General features: G+C 38.4%; 1 protein-coding gene across 1 annotated transcript; it reads left to right on the top strand.

The window, feature by feature from the left end:
• The first annotated feature begins 13,023 nt into the window (after nt 1-13,023).
• On the top strand, nt 13,024-18,101 carry LOC141617574 (uncharacterized). Its single transcript, XM_074434758.1, has 6 exons — nt 13,024-13,699; nt 14,224-14,435; nt 16,202-16,466; nt 16,723-16,808; nt 17,159-17,250; nt 17,488-18,101. The coding sequence occupies exons 1-6, from the start codon at nt 13,295-13,297 to the stop codon at nt 17,730-17,732; spliced, it is 1,305 nt and encodes a 434-aa protein (XP_074290859.1). The 5' UTR covers nt 13,024-13,294; the 3' UTR covers nt 17,733-18,101.
• The last annotated feature ends 2,570 nt before the right edge of the window (nt 18,102-20,671 follow it).

Below are 20,671 nucleotides of genomic sequence, written 5' to 3'. Positions count from 1 at the left end.
GGATTCAAATTTAAACCAAAACAAATTAAAATATTGTTTGACTTCAGATTGAATTTAAATTAATTATATATATATATTTGAGTTTTTTGTCAGAAACTACCTTTTATTTAGGGTCATTTGTAAACAACCTTTCATTTTATTTTTGGCTTTTAACTACCTTTCATTTCTTCATTTTGCGAAAGACTACCAAAAATTCACTTCCGGCGAAAAGAAGTCAACTTTTCGGCGTTGATTTACCGTTTCATGTTGAATCTAACTCTTTACTTCACAACCCCAATAATCGATGATAAAGATTGATTAAACCCAACATTAATCACCTCAATTTGTCTATCTCTTACCCGAAGCAAAGTCCTAATCACCGAAACAAAATCATCATTGATATTAATCTTAACATGGTAAATAATTCTTCAACAACAATGATCTATTATGGCCGTGTTGGCAAAATTAACTCCTAATGTTAACTATTCGAAAATAATCATGGATTCACTCTTAGGATCACTTGTGTGCTACTATCTCATTAGTTTTCGTATAACCACCATCTTACCATGAAGAGAGAAAGAAGGTACTTTAATATGACTTAGATGGACAGTAGGTTGATGAACATTAGTAGTCTATAAGGTTGTTGAAATGTAAGGGCGAAGGTGAAAGTGGTAGTAAAGATGACGACGGAGATGGAGATGGAGATGGACATTGAGATGGTTGATGCGTTGAACAATTTTTTGATAAGGTGTTGCGCATGAAGAGGAGCTTTTTCGGATTTTGTTGGGTGAACAAAGGGAGAAATATGGGTAATATGTCTGAAAAAGGGAGACAAGAACAAGTCAACGCCGGAAAGTTGACTTTTTTCGCCGGAAATGGATTTTTGGTAGTCTTTCGCAAAATGAAGAAATGAAAGGTAGTTGAAAAACAAAAATAAAATGAAAGGTAGTTGTTCACAAATGACCCTAAATAAAAGGTAGTTTCTGACAAAAAACCCTATATATTAATATGTTTTTTTTATTTATTATAAGACCGTATCTCAGAATACTTACTCTTAAATTTGAAACATTTAAAAATATGACAAAATACCTTAATGAATCAACTACACCGAATAGTTGTAAAAATAACTAGAGCAAAGCATAAATTGTATATCCGATCCAAAGTGCTAGTTCATATCGAATATCCAAAATAGGATTCTCTGAAACTAAATTTTCATATCCGATTCAAATATTTCGGATATCAAACGCTTGGATATTCATAATAATTAGATCACTACTTGAACAATTAACTTTAACATCATATTCGTCATCTTATACGATGATGGAAGTTTAAAAAATATGAAAAAAAATGGAATAGTTTCAAAATATTAGAGAAATCATATTACGAGGATCATCATCTAAGTACACTCATAAAATCAAAAATTGATAATAAACTACAAGAATAATTCGTAAATAATAAAAAAAAAATATTTTGGATATAATTAGATATCTAAATATTGTAAAGTAATATCCATAACCAATCGAAATAAATCGGATCGGAGTTCTAATCTATAAAATAGATGTCATGGTGTAGAGTAGTGAAGGAGGGACATGTTGCACATTCCCGAAGATTTGGCAGTTGTGACCATGTCTGACATATTTGATGCAATCGGCTTCCATTGTGGTCCAGTAATATCCCAGACACGTGATTTTCTTTGCCATCATTGGTCCACTCATGTGAGGGTCACATTCTCCATCATGGACTTCTTCCATCACTTTCTGTGCCTGTGAATGATCAAGGCAACGTAAAACTACACCAAGAGGTGTTCTTTTGTACAATTCTCCTTGCATGAGGATATATTGAGAGGCTAGTAGGCGTATAGCACGTTGTCCTCTCTTATCCATATCCGGCGGATATGTACCATTGAGCTTGAAGTTTAGAATGGCTTGAAACCAAGAATCCCCTGGGTTTTCTTCTTCATCTGTAATTTGGTGCACATAGGCTGGTTCTGACCGTCGTTCGATGCATAAAGGCATTTCTACCATATCGTCTGGCATGTTAATCAGAAATGCAAGTTTTGCAAGAGCATCTGCAAACTGATTTTCTTCTCGAGGTAGATGTAGATAAGTCACTTGATCGAAGAATTGGGCAACTTGGTCTATCCTGGCCTGATAGGGTGCTAGACTTTCACTTCGAATTTTCCAAGATCCCGTAATTTGGTTGATGATTAGGGATGAATCTCCGTGAACCCGAAGATTTTTGATGCCTAAACTTACAGCTGCTTGTAGCCCAATGAAGCAAGTTTCATATTCTGCTGCGTTATTTGTCACCTCGAAGTCGAGTTTGACAGATAGTGGCGTATGATCACCATCAGGAGAAATGAGCAATACTCATATTCCAAACCCTCTTAGATTCGATGCTCCATCGAAATAAAGGTCCCAAGAGTCTACACTAGTTTGTAGTACGTCCTCGTCTGGGAATGACCATGTGTCTACTGCCTGGTTGTCGTTGATCGGATTATCTGCGAAGAACTCGGTGACGGCACACCCTTTTATAACCTTCAGAGGTACGTATTTGAGATCGAACTCTGAGAGCATTAATGTCCACCTTGCCAAGCGTCCATTGAGAACCGGTTTTTCGAAGAGGTATTTGACATGATCCATTTTGGAGTACACCTTGACGGAGTAGCTAAGCATGTAATGGAGTAGCTTCTTTGTTGCCCACACAAGAGCGAGGCATGTCTTTTCGAGTGGTGTGTACTTACATTCGTAGTACAAGAACTTCTTACTAAGGTAGTAGATAACTCTTTCTTCTTTTCCAACGGTTTGTGCTAGCATAGCCCCCATGGCTGTTTCCTACGTTGATAAACCAAGAGGTTGATCTCGTTGAGGAGGCATGAGCACTGGTGGTTTGGCTAGTATCTCCTTGATTTTGTCAAACGCTTTTTGACAGTCGTCATCCCATATGGTATGATCTGTTTTCTTTAGCTTTTTGAAGATAGGTTCACAGATCATGGTATGTTTCGATATGAATCGACTTATGTATTGCACCTTGCCTAAAAATCCCCTAACCTCTATCTCTGTCTGAGGTTGTGGCATTTTGACTAGAGCTTTGATTTTGGAAGGGTCGATTTCGATTCCCCGTTGACCGACGACATATCCCAAAAGCTTGTCTAACGTTACTCCGAATGCGCATTTATGAGGATTGAGCCTCATGTTGTACTTTTATAGTCTTAGGAAGAATTTGCGAAGATTATCAATGTGCCCCTTCCTATCTTTGGACTTGACAATCATATCATCCATGTACACCTCTACTTCTTTATGCATCATGTCATGTAGAAGTGTGGTTGCAGTGCGTTGATATGTAGCTCCAGCATTGATTAACCCGAATGGCATAACAGTATAGCAATAGGTGCCCCATTGAGTAACAAAGGCAGTCTTATGCATGTCTTCTATGGCCATCTTGATCTGATTATATCCTGCATATCCGTCCATGAATGTTAATAACGCGTGATCTGATGTATTGTCCACCAATATGTCGATATGTGGTAGAGGAAAGTCGTCCTTGGGACTCGCTTTGTTTAAGTCTCTGAAATCAACGCAAACACGGATTCGCCCATCCTTTTTGGGTACGGGTACTATGTTGGCCACCCAATCTGAATACTCGGAAACTTTGATGAACCCGGCTTTGAATTGTTTATCGACTTCTTCTTTGATTTTAAGAGCCCATTCTGTCCTCATCCGACGAAGCTTCTGCTTTATAGGTTTGAAACCTGGTTTGATTGGAATTCTGTGTTCTGCAATATCCTTGTTGATCCCTGGCATGTCTTTGTAGGACCAAGCAAAAACTTCTTTGAACTCGTGTTGGAGGTCTATGAAACTAGCCCTTTCGGTTGGGCTTAGGATTGTCCATATCCTAAGTTCTTGGGGTTCTAGTTCAGTTCCTACGTTGATGGGTTCAGTGTTCTCTATAACTGGTGCCCCTTCCCCTTCTTGTAATATTTCTTTAGCTATGTAGGGAGGTAGTTCGATTGAGTTTGGGTCTGCATCATCGTCATTATCATCGTAAATAGAATTGCATTCTGAATAACACAAAGAATAAGTAGAATCTGATTTATTCATATTAAATTTTGAAAATAGTTGAAACAAAGAAGCCATCTGTTCGGTAGTCAGTGGCGGTAGATGGACAGCTGTTGGGACATTTCCCAAGCTACTGTTACTACTTGATACTATGCTAGGAGAAACAAGGGGATTGAGTGTGACAACAGGAGAAGACTCTCTAGGGACTTCTCTAGACTCCGACTCTGATTCCGACTCCGACTCCGACTCTGACTTGAATTCGTTGTCTTTGGGTTCTCTTTTGAACATCTCCCCTTCTCCAGTGGTGAGTTTGAAGAGTCTTCCTTGGTTGTTTGTCCATTTGATCGACTTTCTCCATCCTTTTTGTTGATTTGAATTGGTTTCGGTGATTAACGCTGTTGGGTTGAAATGGTCATCCTGAAGTATCATGGTAATGACCTCGTCCTGCGCAACTCTAACAAATCGATCTTATCCAAACAGAAGGCTAACAGCCTGTTCGTCTAAGCAAGGTGCTTGACGAGTCTTAACGGTATGAACCGTTTCTGAAGGAATGAAATAGCAATCGTGAAAGATCTCGATTCTAGCTAGTCGCCTTCCTTTGTAGTGCCAAGGTTTGGGAAACCCATGAAAGTATTCGTGATTCCCTTCTCTAACAAAGTATCCATTTAGGGTAGGGAGGTAGGGTAGCATTTGGATTCCCACGTTCTTGCGGTTTTGAAACTGTATGAGCATCTCTAGAGCTTCTTCTTTCGTGGGTTTGTATCCCAACCCTATTGGTATCCTTTGAGAGTTTCCTTCCTTGTAAGGTGCAAAGGTATTTCTTCGGACAAGATTCAGTGGCATTCCCGGGAAGTATCCCTGAGACTTGAGTATGTGGTTGACTACTAAATTGGAATATGGATTGAAGTATAAGGGTGCCAGTTCGCTTTCTACGAGGTTTGCTATGGAAGCCCCCAAGCTCGTATACTGGATCTGTAACCACTTGGTTGCTTGACATCTTTTCTATCACTGCCTTGATAGGTGACGAAGTGATCGTCACTACTTTGCCCTCTAGTGGAATCTTGATTTTCTGGTGGAGGGTGGATGTTACCGCTTTGGAAGCGTGAATCCAAGGCCTTCCCAGAAGTATGTTGAATAATGCTTCGATATCCACTATTTGAAAGTTAACCTTTCGCTCAATCGGCCCTGTGGCTATGGTGAGGTTGACTAGTCCTACTACCTTACGTTGTGTACCGTCGTATGCACGAACACCTTGGTTGGTAGGGGTCCAATCCGACTCTTTCATGCCCAACTTATATGCCACGTTGGTGGTAAATCCTCATCTGAGAAAGTAACCGGGTTACTTAACTTAGTTGAATCTTGGAAGACCAAGTTGACTATGTCATCAGGTGTAGAGTTATGTGTCACGTTTAATTTAGCCAAGGGTTGCAGTAGAGCTTGGCGATGAGGAAATGAGCTTGGAACTAGTTGCCAGACTGAAAGATCAGCCTCTGTCTTCTGTAATTGTTTTAGCAAGTGATCAGTAGATGTATCTTCACCATCATTTTGTGTGACGACGTTGGTGTTAGTAACTGGACTATTAGTTATGGGACCATTTTGAGAAACATTTTGATATGGACGCCTTAAACGAGTAAGGTGGTCTATATCTTGGTCTTCACTATTTTTGATTATGTCCTCACTAATCTTGACTAGGTAGTGTTCGGTGAGATATTCGTCTTCATCATCATCGGCCCATATGCCGTTGACTGTAGCAAGTTCTCTCAACTTGATGATTTCAGCTTCTAAGTGGATTACTTGATCGATTAGGCTATCAACTACGATTACCACTTCTTGCATTGTAGAATTTTGAGACAGATTTAGTGGCATGCTCTCCTTGGGTATGGTGTTTGGATTGCGGAGGGATGCTACTATATTTTCCAGTTCTGATACTCGTCTATTCACACTCCTTGCCCATGCAACAAAGTCATCTATGGTAGGAGAAATGGTGGAGTAATTCCCCTCATCTTCTAATGCAAGGATCTCATCTTCGTTTGGAGAAATGAGGTGCGAACAATCTAAGGTAGATTCTTCACTTATAATCATCAGAACTCCAAGAGGATTCTGAGTATTGTTAGGCTTACCTCCAGGAGGTATGGCTAGGCGACCGTCTTCGATCATATCTTGAAGGACATGTTTTAGTTTGTAACACTTCTCTGTATCGTGTCCCTTACCTCTATGATATTCGCAGTATGAATTTCCGTCCCAGAACTTGGACTTCTTTTTTGGATCAGGTGTAGGCCTTATGGGTTGGATCTTACTTTGTTTCATCAACCTCTTCAAAGCATTGGAATATGTGTCACCAATGTTTGTGAACTTCCTTTGGGGGTTATTCTTCTTTGATGATTCGAGACGATTAACCTCATCAATCTTGCTAGTAGAGCCATAAGAACGACTTGTTGAGCCTTGATATCCACGACCTACCATTTTGGACAAGAGTCCTTTACGGATGTCATCTTCGATTCTTGTCCCTAGCACAGTTAAATCCTTATAGGTCTTAATGTTTTGGTACCTCAAGTGATTTGCATAAATGGGTCTTAAGTTATCCACGAATTTTTCTACAAGGGTAGCTTCATCCGGACGCTCGACAAGTTGTGTACTACTCTTCCTCCACCTACTTAGGAAGTCGGTGAAACCTTCTTTCTCGTTTTGGGTAAGAACCTCTAAAGTGCGCATATTGACTTGGATTTCAGTATTATCCGCGTATTGCTTAGCGAACTCGATTGCGGCGTCATCCCAGGTGGCAATATTCTTGTGCTCTAGCCTCTAGAGAATAGAACCATTACTTAGGAATGGTGTCAAGAGATGAAGGAAAGATCCTTAAGAACATCTCGGGTTTGATGCCTTTGATAGACATGTAGTCTTTGAAAGCACGAATGTGGTTCAAAGGATTTTCATGTCCCTTGAACTTTGAGATGTCAGTCATGTTGAAGTTGGTTGGTAATTTGGCGCTCATGGCCTCATACTTGCGATTGTTTTCCCTATAGATATCGTCTCCTTTGAGGTACATTAGTTGCTCCTCCAAGTATTGGAGTCGCTTCTCGGCTTCAGTAAGACCTACTGGAGGGTTGATTTCTGGTTGTCCAACATAGGGTGGTAGGTTATCATTCACACATTCACTAGGAACTTCATCTTCTGCAGGAGGTAGTCTAGTTTCTACCGCAACAATCCGGCTTTCAATAGCATGAAGGCGTTCATAAGCTTGTTCTTTACTCGTTTTGAGACGAGCGAGCGCGGCTAGGATTAGATCATTACCATTTTGGGGCTGTCCATTGACACTTGCGTGACTAGTTCCAGACATCTTGGAAACTGGATAAAAGATCGACGACGAATCAAAACACAATCGACCACTCTAGCACACTTACTCAAAGAAAAGACTCGAATTGTGAAGTGGGAGTGTGCCACTTGTGTCAAGTGAGGTTTGGAAATGACAAAGTTTTGAAATGTTTGTCCTAATCAACTGTAGTGTAGTTGTAGGAGTGTTGACTCGAAGTGAGGTTTTGAAATGGGTTTTGAGGCCCGAATTTTGACTCGATATTTGGACAGGGTTTCGACTCATTTTGCGCTAATTTGGGCCATTCCTCGAAAATATTTACATTTTGAAAGAGGTTTTTTTTTTTTATTTTATAAAATTCGTCATGGTTTTGTTTAGAAAATGGTGATCACATATGATACAAGCATTAAAACAGGCATTATAACGGTATGTTGAGTGCATTTAAAGGGTTTTGGCTTAAAAGGGTGGGTTGCCATACCGAGCAATCAAACCCGGGTCTGTGGAGAGGTCCGCGCCAAACAAGAGTAAGGTCGGTTCTAGTCCATTCCCTTGAGTAGTGAAAGCTCTTGATACAAACATGAGTAATCATCATGCTATGGTTGACGTTAATCGCTATCCATACTTAGGCCCAGATACGAATTTGGACCGTCCAGACGGGACGATTGGTCGAATGGGTTGGGTTGGGCCTAGGAAGGCCGAATAAAACGATATAAGAAGATCGAGTAATGAAAACCGACAACTGTCTCATATAAACTATTCCCTAACCTTGTTCAAGTTTCACCCTTGGCACCACGTAAGTGTATTACTCCCCAGCGGAGTCGCCAAACTGTGGACACGGGGGGCCCATGGGGGCGCTTGGGAAAACAAGCGTTTGAATTTATGGAGTTGCCACCAATTAATTGTGGAAAATTGGAACCGTTCAAATACTTCGTGTCATGTCAAGACACAAAGTAATGACATAGACATTAAAAACTCGTTAGCCTTAGCATTCTATGTCTAGAATGACTCTCGTGGATGCCAATGAATACGGATATTCATAGAGATCTAGAGTAAGGGGTGAGGGTACGTATTAGGAAGCTCTTTTGATCGAACACCTAATCCCGCCCGCCTCGATAGCGGCCTCTACTAATGATTAGGAAAATCATCTATTCTTGATATGTTGTCGATTATATGCATGCAATGCAAAATCCAATAAATTAATCCTAGCATGTGAGAATTAACTAAGTCGATGAACATATAATTTAGCATACATTTGGGTCGAAGTAAGGATTTAAGGTTGATTACATGTGAGAGCAAACAAACGATAATAAAGAATACAATAAACGACATACGATAATTAAAATTACAATAATTACAACGGTTCAATGATTTACGTCGAAAATACATTTAGAACGGATAATTTTAGAAAAGAAAAGGAAAATAATTAAGGCTAGAAAACGGACAGATTAGTGGTGATATTACGATTAATAGTCGATTAATACATAAAATTAACAAACTAGGTCAAAGCAAAAACGGAAGTTCGAGACGAATCACCCGAACAAAGCAGCGTCTGCGTCCTCGGAAGAGGCGCAGTGGTCGCCGCGTGCATTCTGAGTGAGTTCTGGCCGTGCGAACTCATATTGTTAAAGTTCGTTGGTGAATTTAATGATCGATTATTAATGTTCGACTCAAGTAGAAGAGATTTAACGGATTAGTTACATATGAATTGGTCATAAAAGCGATAAAGAACGAACTTAAATTAATTAGAACGAATTAAAGTGAATTATAGACTAATCACAAATTAGGTTTATTAATACAAATTAATTAGGTTTGCTATGTTAAACTATTGATGAAGATGGTGATAAACAGATGAAAGATATACAAAAGACGAATTCCAGAGACTTGGTATGAACAAATCGAATCTCTAAAACCCGGGTTTGATTTTAATGACAAAACCCGCAAATATTGATTACTTGGGATTTAAGTCGGATATTTAAAGGGTGATAAATTATTATGAATTATGTATTAAAATTATGCGAGGGGAAATATGAAGAAAACAAGAAAAAAACGAAACAAAAGAGACGAACCAACAAAGAACAAAGGAAGAAGAAGAAAGGCAAAAACTATGGCAGCCTCAGGAAGAGGCGCAACAAATGCTGCGACTCTTCGATGAGGCGCAGCAGTTGCTGCGTTTCTTCTCGACGTCTGTCTTCTGCTAATCCGTGAAAATAGGTTTGATAAATCGTTTTTAAACATGTTTTCGACGTAAATCTTACAATATATTATACAATAAAAAGTACAATAATAAAACATGAGATTTACACCTTCAGACTTACATGTTTGACGAAACGAGATTAACTATGTTAACGATTAGTGATTGCTCGACTTGAATGTATGATGCCCTCGTAAGAGGAATTAAATTAAATTGATTTGATTAATTGAGTGGAGTTGGTCAAATTGGTCGGTCATGCAAACGAGACTGGTACTCAGAAGGATCCGAGCTTACGTGATCGAAAGTTCAAGCACGTAGACGTCAATAAGCAAAGAATGCGGTCTTAGAATGCAAAGGGAGAAGAGAAGGGCGGACACTCGCGTGAGAAATATGAGGAACGAAGGTCCCTATTTATACTAATCACACGGAGGAATTAGGGTTACGGTAAAACTTTGGAAACAAATCTCGAAAAGATCTTAAAATACACAGAAAAGAGCTGGGGAAGAGGCACAACAACCGCTGCGACCCTTGGAAGAGGCGCAGCAGGTGCTGCGTCCTTTCCCCAGAAGTTTCCTCCTGCGAAAGAAAGATTTTCCGCGTTTCTGTTATGGAATTGCGGTAGATCTCAACTTCCTTATTGTTTAAAATATGATTTCGGGATATAATTTGCCAAAAGATGAAAAGATTAAAAATTATGGACTAGAAATATCCGGAATATTCCAGAACATTCCGACTCGACATTTTAAACGGCTTATTTAGAAAATGAAGATGGTTTTTGACCCGGACTCCAAATGAACTCTAATTACTGTCAAAACGACCGTAATGGCACGTAGATGACGATCAAGGGGTAAATACAAGTATTTGAGCTATCACTTGACGATAAACTTACGAACTGTCATAAATCGTTCCGTGTACCAAACATGCAGCCCAATCATCACCGGGTGGTTTGCGGGAGGTGCAGAAATGAGGTATCTACACAAGGCCACAAAAGCATTTCGCTGCTTAAAGTCAGAGAAAATTACCGATGGATATTCTTCCACCGGAGGAACAACGGGTTCTTGGCTAGATTGACCCGTTTCCATTTGCACATTGGCGCGAGTTCGCTTCTTAGCTGAGGCTTTTGCTTTCGGCACGCTGCAAGAAGATAAATTTCAGCAAGGATATTTCCAAAATTTTTGCCATAGTACGGACTGTTTTTCGAATTATACACTTTTAAGACGAAGTTTTAAGACGGATTTTTCTCACAAAATACAAATCATACTAACCAAAAGGGGCCTTTTTATCATCAATTAACTCTTAAGAAACATCCTAGGGCAATCTAAGGGACCAAAAATTAAACTTGAAACAAACCCTAGAAAATTTTTTGTAACATAAGATGAGCGATTTCAAACATAAAATCGTTTTAGGGAGTACATAGGCGATGTTTAAGAGCAATTAGAACCCAAGATATCAAAATAGAAGCATCAAATTCGGATTATAAGAGCTAAAGATTCGAAATTTTTGAACAAATTCCACCATAAATTGAAGCAATGTTGAAGAAATAGATTGAATACTTTACCTTGATTGAGATTTTGGGCAAGCAAGAATGAAATCCAAGGGCAAGCACTACCAAGAATCACCAAAATATTTTGAGAGAGAAAGAGTTTTGAAGAGTTATGAGGAAAATAGGAAGTAATGAGACGTAAATAAGAGAAGAGAAGAGTTATAGGGTTTTTGGAATTAAACCGAACTGGGTAGCGATAAACGGGTACTCGGTCGAGTATCGGGTTTACTCGGCGGAGTATGGCTTACTCGTTCGAGTATTTGGTCTACTCGGCCGAGTAGCCACAGATCAGTAGCACGTATAATCTGACATTCTGGCTACTCGGTCAAGTGCCTCTTTACTCGGCCGAGTGTGGCTTACTCGGTCGAGTATAAACTCTACTCGGCCGAGTTCAACAGAACATGAACGGAGTTTTAAATTATCAAGAGTTTTCCCTGCAAAACAAATAACGACGTTCGGAGTTCCACATAATTGAGCTCGTCACCGTTAGGCCCTAATTCTATCACAGCAAGGCACATCACGAATCATAAACTTCACTACGATACTTATGAGCGACACGTGTTTCTATGCACGTAACGGTAGTAAATAATTCATGTTACAACGAACATATATACAAATCAATCTTGACTACACAATAGATAAGATCGAGCTATGAACTTACGTCAACATACCTTATCATGCAATTCTTTAGACATTCGACACTTCATTTCTCCTTTGGAACCCACATACAAACACATTTCAAGCACGAGGTCTATCATATTCAACTACGCAATCTCTCATCACATATCAACATGCTCAACTTAAATCGTCTTAGATAAACAAAATTCACAAATTTTAAAAGGGTTTTTTTGTCAAACACAACCTTTTAAAAAAAAAAAAAATCTTCCAAACACCACCTTTAAAGAAAAGTTTGTAAAACACAACCTTTAATAAATTTTTTGTTGTCAAACGCGACCTTTTGGCCGAGGACTTAACATTTTGCAATGGGGTAACTTTCAGTCAATGTTTGAGATAGCAAACGATATCGGTTTAAGGCGTTTTTGGACTCGTTGGAAAGGTGGAAATACAAGCTTTCCAGGGGTTATCAATACGATGGTCAAATGTGGCCTTATGTGGGGTCTATTGATGTGTAAAGTAAGGCTGGTTGGAGAGATTAACGGGTGGTCGGGGATTTTTAGTGGGTCTTTTAAAGAGGTTATGATGCTTTGTTTGGTCTGAAATTTGGTATGTAGGTAGCGGGGAGTGCAAGGTAGGTCTTAGTTGTGTTGTTTGTGGTGGTTGTTGGATACAAGTGGTGGTTCGAGGGGAGTTAATTTGAAGGTAAAAAACATTCAAAAGAATGTCAAAATAGAATTTTTTTTTGTGGGTCAATTCACTCACCTCAAACCACCGTTTAAAACAAACAACCACAAAAAAACAACACAACTACGGCCTACCTTGCACTCTCCGCTACCTACATACCAAATTTCAGACCAAATAAAACATCATAACCTCTTTAAAAGACCTACTAAAAATCATCGACCACCCGTTAATCTCTCCGACCAACCTTACTTTACACAATAATAGACCCCACATAAGGTCACCTTTGACCACCGTGTTGATTACCCATGAAAAGCTTGTATTTCCACCTTTCCAACGAGTCCAAGAACACCTCAAACCGACATCGTTTGCTATCCCAAAAATCGATTGAAAGTTACCCTATTGCAAAATGTTAAGTCCTTCAGCCAAAAAGTCGTGTTTGACAACAAAAAATTTATTAAAGGTTGTGTTTGACAAAAAAATCCATTTTAAAATAAGACGGTTTAGGAGAGGACCCACTGTAATTAGTTGACAGTCAATTTAAACCAGGTGGCCAAGTAGAGTGACACTTGTCAGAATCAGAACCAAAGATCAGAAGACAAAATGATGATGAATGATGAATGATGAATCACAGAATTATGTGGACCTCGTCGTATTTGTGTCACCGCGTCGTTTCGCCTCCTACTGAACTTCATTCATTACTCGTACTATACTACCACAGTACCACTCTCTTCAGTGCAGAACAACAACAAAATAGTGCGAAAAGTTTAAAAAATACTATAAAAATCCCTAAATTCGAAACCCTAAAAATCGAAACTAAAACCCTAGAAAACTAAATCCAAGATCTAATTCACCAATTTTGCGATTTAGAGTGTTGATTTTGATTAGGGTAATTTGATCATTGGATAATTGAAATGTCGACGGCGTCGTTTAGTCGGAGTAGGACTGGTGATCGATTTTACAATCCACCTGCTCGCCGACAACAACAACAATTATTGAAGCAAAGTCAAAATCATCATCAACAAGAAGAAAGAGAAGTAATTCGGAAAGAGAAACTGCAATATCAGCAGTTTAATCGAAATCAGCCGAATCATCGCCGCCAAAAGTGGCCTTTGACGGCCGAGGTGAAGGGGAAGGCGGTGGAGCAACGGACGGAGTTGGATGAGTGTGTTTCGACGGCTACAAGTGTTAGTACGAGGACGACGATTGCGACAACTGGTGTCGCGTCGTCGTCGTTGTCGAATTCGATGAATTCGACGAATTTGGATCGGTTCTTGGAGTATACTACTCCTTCAGTTCAGGCTCAGTACTTCTCCAAGGTATACTGTCCTACATTTTTTCTTTTTTTTTTTTTTTTGCAACTTAATAATTGGTTAGATTACGGCACTGTTGTTTTACACTGAAACTAATTGAACTGAACTAAACTGAAATTAAGTCGGAAAATTATGGACCTATATACAGATATACTGCATCTGAACTGATATTTTAGTTCTAATGGGTATAATTTCGGTGGTAGAAAGAAACTAGATAGGTTGGATGAGTAACTTTAGTAGGGTGTAATAATCAGTATTGAATTCGTAAAATTAGGCCCCGTTCTTTTAGACTAGATGGACTGAACTGATGAACAAAAATGAATTGAAGTTCATTAAAATAAATCAGAAAGAACATGGCTGGAAAGAACAGGGTTGCATCTGATATTTTAATGTTTATGCATCTAATTTGTGGCGTAGAAAAAAAATCGAAATGTTATTGTTGAAGGAGTAATGTTTATAGGATGTACAAATGTCTGGATAGTGAGGTCTATTGTTGGTTGACGTACGTTTTACTGATTTCTCCAATGTAGACGAGCATGAAAGGGTGGCAAACTAAGGAGGATGAGTTTCGGCAGTACTTTGTGCTTGGTGATCTTTGGGAGTCCTTTAAGGAGTGGAGTGCATATGGGGCTGGAGTGCCCCTCTTGTTAAATGGAAGCGATTCCGTTGTGCAGTATTATGTCCCTTATTTGTCTGGCATTCAATTGTACATAGACCCATCCAAGCCTTCCCCTAAAACCAGGTTAGCTCTTTTGAATTATTGTTTTCGATACTGTTTTCATACTCCTATGTTTTAGTAGGTTGCTTTCCTTATTGTTGTCCTTGTTTTTCATTTTGGGGCTTTCTTTTTTGATACTTAGCTATCATTCCAGTTTCGTGTCAATGGTGCGGACCAAATCTTTAGGCAGTTCTTAAGGAACATTAAGCATGATTGATTTTAGGTGTATATAGGTCTCATTTTGTTTTACTCAGGCATTCTCGCTTACATGCCTGCCGCATGGCTTAACGAATGAATTTCCATCTCTTTAGGTTATGGTTAGTAAAAAACGAACAAGGTACTTTAGTTATGATTAGCCTCTGATTTGAAGGCAATGGCTTTGTTACTCCTCCACATTTTCCCATTCTGAGTTTTCCATTGAACTGTTGGTCACAATTGACATAGCTTAATTATGGTAGTATAATGGGTCTAATAAAAATATATGGATTAACTGTCTAGGAGGGGATTCTGTAATTGGTAGTCTGGACGATGAGGATGTATCATGATGAATACCATTTTGGCGCACTTAATTATGACATGTCTTATAATTTGTTGATTTGTTATGGTGTTTGGCCCATAGTGGGGAGTGGGACTCTAGCTGTAGATTCATTCACAACATGGTAAATTTCAGTTGAAGTTATTGATGCAGGAATATGTCTAAAGACAAAAAGGTAGCAGTTTATACTGGGATTAATAACATGTATGTTTGATGCTATTGCAAGTTTGCATCCGGAGAATGTAAAGGGTGGTAATTTGGCTGGGTTGAACATTAATGAGAAATATAGACATTGTTTATCATCATGTGCCTTGCAGTATGTTGAAGTAACCAGACAAGGAAATTGGCTCTTATAGAGGTCTACATCCCTCTTCGCTTCTTAATATGTGGACCTGTGATGCTTTTGCCCGTCTCTTTTTATTTCTTGGTGTTGGGGAAGGTTCAAACTCTTGGCTATTCCGGTAGATTGGTGTCTTACCTGGATTAGGTATTACTTCAATTAGCCCTTATGAGGGTGCAAAATATTTTTATGGTAAAGCCTAGTGCTAAGCCCAGATAAAATAAGAATATGGGAGGAGAGTTCCAATAGATCTTTGGCATTTTATTACTTTTGCAATTTGTCTTATTTGATTAGTTTCTGTTTATATATTGAATCTTTTTTTTTTTATTTCGATCTCTTTTTTTTTTGTTCTTTGCAAACATTTTGTATTGCATTTTCCTATTAATTTCTTTCATCTTTATATCTCTTGCGGATTATTTAAATTTCTTATTATTTCTTATTCAAAACATGTTCATCATATTTTCTCTTTTGCTTTTCCCTGCTTGAAAATGATCTATCACTTATTGATTTTCATTTTACTATCATGACTTCTCTTCTTTCCACTTTCTCCCGTTTTTCTCGCTTCACAATCACTGCTTCATTCGCCCGAATTGAGTTAATGTCGTCCCAACACCAGAAGAGCTTCTTGTCTAGAGTTTTGTTGGTTTTGACAAAGCTTGGCCAACCTCTACTGTGGAGACTGGAGATAATAGCATCTTTGTTCTCTTCCACTACTTTCATTCTCCTTTTCTCCGTTGTATTTTCTGTTTATCTGTTTCTCTCAAGTGTCAGTTGGATCCCTTATTTTGCTCAAATAAGGGAGGTTCTCTCTGTTTATGATTCCCATTGGCTGTATTGTTTAGGAAACATGTTTTTTATGTCTGTGGCTAATAAAAACGTCTGCTGATACTTATTTGCTGGTTTGTCTCATTATAGGAGGCCTGGAGAGGAGAGTGACGAGTCATCCAGAGAACCCAGCAGTAATGGCAGCAGTGATGGTGAAGCAGAAAGAGGATTGAACTCTCATGATGTGTGGAGACCGCGGCAAGTTGCCGAGTTTAATAGTTTACAGGGGTTACGAGTTAAACCTTCAAATGGTTCATCCAGTGATGAAGGGGAGTCTTCCAGTTCTACGGGTGTTCTTATATTCGAATATTTTGAGCATGATACTCCTTTCAGTCGGGAACCTTTGGCTGACAAGGTTAGTAGTTAGTTGCTTGCTCGTTGGAGCAGTTCCTCTATCCATTTGTGCTTTATATGTCTGACCACCTTTTTTCGACACGTCACACTCTCATATTAAAAATCAGTTGTGTAAATTATTTGAAGTGTGTGATATTTCAAAAGAAGGTGATGGGACAGCAGGCAGGACAGAGGGTCTGCTCTTCCGCTCGTAATGTTATGTTGTTTGTGTTATTCATATTGCTGTTTTCCTTTCTAACTCGTAATTTATATAACAGATATCATTACTAGCGTCTCGTTTCCCAGAACTGAATACCTATAGGAGCTGTGATCTGTCATCATCAAGTTGGATATCTGTTGCATGGTAAGCTTTTTAACCTTAATCCAGTCGTATTCTTTTGAGTAGATGCCCTATGTGGTTATGTAGCCGTTAGCCTATGTGATAATTGGTACAATTTTCAATATAGGATATCTTGAAATAACGTCAATATTTCAACTATATTAGTTTGACTCTTTATATTACCTCATCCTCATGTAGTCAAGTAGAACACTTAAAACATTCCTACGGTACTTGTACACTTCATTGTAAACGAATTAACATGTTGATTTTCATGTGAGATAAGGTAAATCAGTCTGGGGCATGATTTCCTTGTTGTTAAGATGTGTCTACTGTCTAGAGGACCCTGACGCTGTTGGCTTTTTGTTTGAATATAGGTATCCAATCTACAGAATACCTACAGGTCCAACCCTCCAGAACTTGGATTCGTGCTTTTTGACATTTCATTCCTTATCAACTCCTTTTAGTGGTATGTCTCTCACCGTTCTCTACATGGTTACCGAATACACTCACTACCCTATGAATCGCGAATTGTTAATTTGCTTACTGAAAATACGTATAGCACACATTCTATAAGAGCGAATCGCGAATTGGTAAAGACGTATTCATAGCGAATCGCCGAATCCGGTAACCATGGTTATCTACTGGAAAAAGCTTAGCACAGTCATTTCTGTAATTGTGCTTAACCGTTTCCTCTTGTTCGCAGAGGGGAGACATGAATGGCAATGTCAGTTCACTTCGTCACCAAGCAAAGTCTCAAACTGCTTGCCACTGCCAATATTTGGAATGGCATGTTACAAATTCAAAATCTCGATGTGGGATCAAAATGGAGGTGATGAATCTCCAAAAGCCAACTCACTGATGCAAGCTGCTGACGAGTGGCTCCGGCATCTTAATGTAAATCACCCAGATTACAGGTTCTTTGCCTCTCATAACTACTATTGGAGATGATGAGAAGGGTTAACAGCTGGTTATTGCTTATCTTAAGACAGCCTGACTCGCAATATGTGCTTGCCATCCTTCCTCAAATATGCACTTTGTTCTACATCTGTTCGTTTTTTTTGTGAGGAACTTTAAGAGGTGATTTGCTGGTTCTTGCGGAGAGGATGTTGTTGTGTTATTTGGTAAATAACTCACTTAGCCAGATTTTACGCTTGTGAAATATGTAACAGTTTATGATGAAAGGATTCCTGTGAGATGTGAATCCATAAGCCTATTAATATATGCATGGGCTTTTGTTTGCAAGTATGAGTAGATTTTATAACTGTAACGATATTAGTAGCAAAGATAACTATTTAGCAAAAACACGACTTTGCTTCCCCTCCGCATCTACTTTATATTCATCGGTATTTTGAGCTCTTAGACAATGGATGTCGATGAATCCGTGATGCTCAAACTGGTTTGTGGCACTTGGGTCCTTGTGAAAAAACACAGATTCACAACCCTGAATAAACTCATCATATAAGTCGGGATAGATTGCGCTACTGATTTTATTATGAACTGAGTGAAGGAAAATATTCCATAACATAGCATGAAGTGCCGTTTATGCAATAGTAAATTTTTTCAACTCTAGAACTTAATCTTAAATGAACCCTGAATAAACTCATCATATAAGTCGGGATAGATTGTTTTTTTTTTTCCTTTGAATGATGCAACTGCAGAAGTTGAGTAGGGATAGAAATATGTTCAGCACCATTAAAGTTAAGTAAATAAATAAAAATAAGCCTTGAATAAGTTGATTCCAAACAAAAATAGAAGCAATAACAGAAGAAGTAGGTTATAGGAGTTGAGATATTCCTAAAAATAATTCTTCAGGGGATCCAAATAGTAAATTCAGAGTCTATAACATTCCAAACACCTTTGGAGGAAGAATTGACTAACCTTAGGAATGGAGTTATCTTTCCTTTGATCCAGGGTTCTCTTAACTGCTCACAATCTCATATTTATGTGGATGCTGCATGGTCAAAAGAGCTTGTTGCTGGTTTGGGTGGGTGTATCATATTTGATAATGAGGTTGTGTCTGAATTACGTATCGAAAGGACGAGAATCTTTGAAGCAGTTTGAAACTTTGACAATTAGGGAGGCCTTGAAGTGGGCGCTCTCTCGCAATATCCTCCATGTTACAATTTTATCGATTGTCTACAGGTTCTTTGCTCAAGTTACGAAGTGTTCAAACTCAAACATTGGATTAGGAATCTTTGTTGAAGATATCATTTGAATTAGCGGCAAACTTTCACTGCGTTTCTTTTGCTTATGTTCCTAGAATTTGTAATAAAGCGCTTTCATAGATTAATGCAGCGTCTTTGCTAAATTGTAGAACTCTTTTAACCCGATTGTCAAAAAAAAAAAAAAAAAAAAAAAAAAAATAGTAAATTCAGAGAGTGTGGAAGCCCTGTCAACCGAAAACAGCTGCATCAATCCATCCATTTCATTATCCCAATCCTCGTTAGCTGTATAACTTTCAACACCTCGGCATATGTATATATATTCAGCCAATTTCAGGTGACTTCCGTACCCACAAAAATCATTAATCTCGACAAATCGAAGGGAGCGTAAGAAAGTAGTCCACCGGTCCCCATGAGTCATCTGTACACTGATCAAAGAGCAAAGAAGATTCAATTAAAGGATGCTAAAACTATGCTCACACACACTGCACAGCGTCCATTTTGTAGTCGGATTCAATTGCCAATTGTTAATTATCAACTGAGTTTTCATTATGGATCATCCGAAAATAGTCTCTGTATTGTCGTATGCAAACAGTACGTTGATGTTAGGTTCATATACCTATTATTCAGTGGCGTCTCCAGGATTCTAGTAACGGGGGTGCGGATTTCTACGAAAGTTTTTCATCATTGAAAATACTCCCTCCTATTCACTCATTTCTTCCCCTTTTATTTTGCACAAGAAATAAGAAATGATTTTAGACCACACAAAACGTTGTACCCCACATATAATTGATTTTGGACCACACAAAACCTTCCAAAAAAGGAAAAAGGGAAGAAAATTCAACTATCATAAAAACGGAAAGAGGGAGGAAACGAGTGAATAGGAGGGAGTATTATTTTATCATCACTACAAATAATAAAATAATAAAATATTTATCTTGGTCATCCATAACATGAAAACATAACAATTTATATCATCTATAGAATAACACTTAAAACATATCGTAATAAAGGCTGCTTAAATGAAAATAAAATTTTTTAAGGTTCATACATGAATACATCCAAATGCTATAGAACGGTCTTATAGAAGAGTTTTTGTACGGAGTAATAATGCCATGAATATATGAAATGGGCTAGAAATTGGAATTAATGCTTGCGTTTTTTGTTGATGATATGGGCCATACGGGCCAGCAAATCTCACCACCCAAAGACCAAAAAAAAAATGCTAATGGTTGGATTTGAACCTGAATGGTTAGGGGAAAGAAATTGGGACTCAAACCACTACACCAACTAAATATTACCAAAACATTTGCGCTATTCTTTTCACTTATTTTTGAAGAAACAGGGGGTGCAGGTGTATCCACTGCACCCCCTTGGATACGCCTATGCTATTATTAGACTTTTCTAACGATGAACTAATTAACATTTTAATAGGAGTTCTAAAGATCTAGTGCATGCATAACTAAATAAGAAATAAAATAAAAAAAAACAATGGTTCTTACATTGTTTTGATTCGAAAATAAGGGCACAAATAAGGACATCTTCCTTGTTTATTCTTGAGCTTAAGTGTAATGAATGATCCTCCAAAATCTCAAATACAGAGATCCTCCTCTTGTTGCACCTAAAACAAAACCCTTAAGTTAATATATTAACTAACTAGATTAATATACTAGTATCCTTAAAATAATTCTAATAATATCTTTATTACTATACTAGTAATCTTAT

Source organism: Silene latifolia, chromosome X (genome assembly GCF_048544455.1).
Source record: "Silene latifolia isolate original U9 population chromosome X, ASM4854445v1, whole genome shotgun sequence".
Classification (NCBI taxonomy): domain Eukaryota; kingdom Viridiplantae; phylum Streptophyta; class Magnoliopsida; order Caryophyllales; family Caryophyllaceae; genus Silene; species Silene latifolia.
Note: the sequence above shows the minus strand (reverse complement) of the source record. Positions and strands in the feature narration are given on the sequence as shown.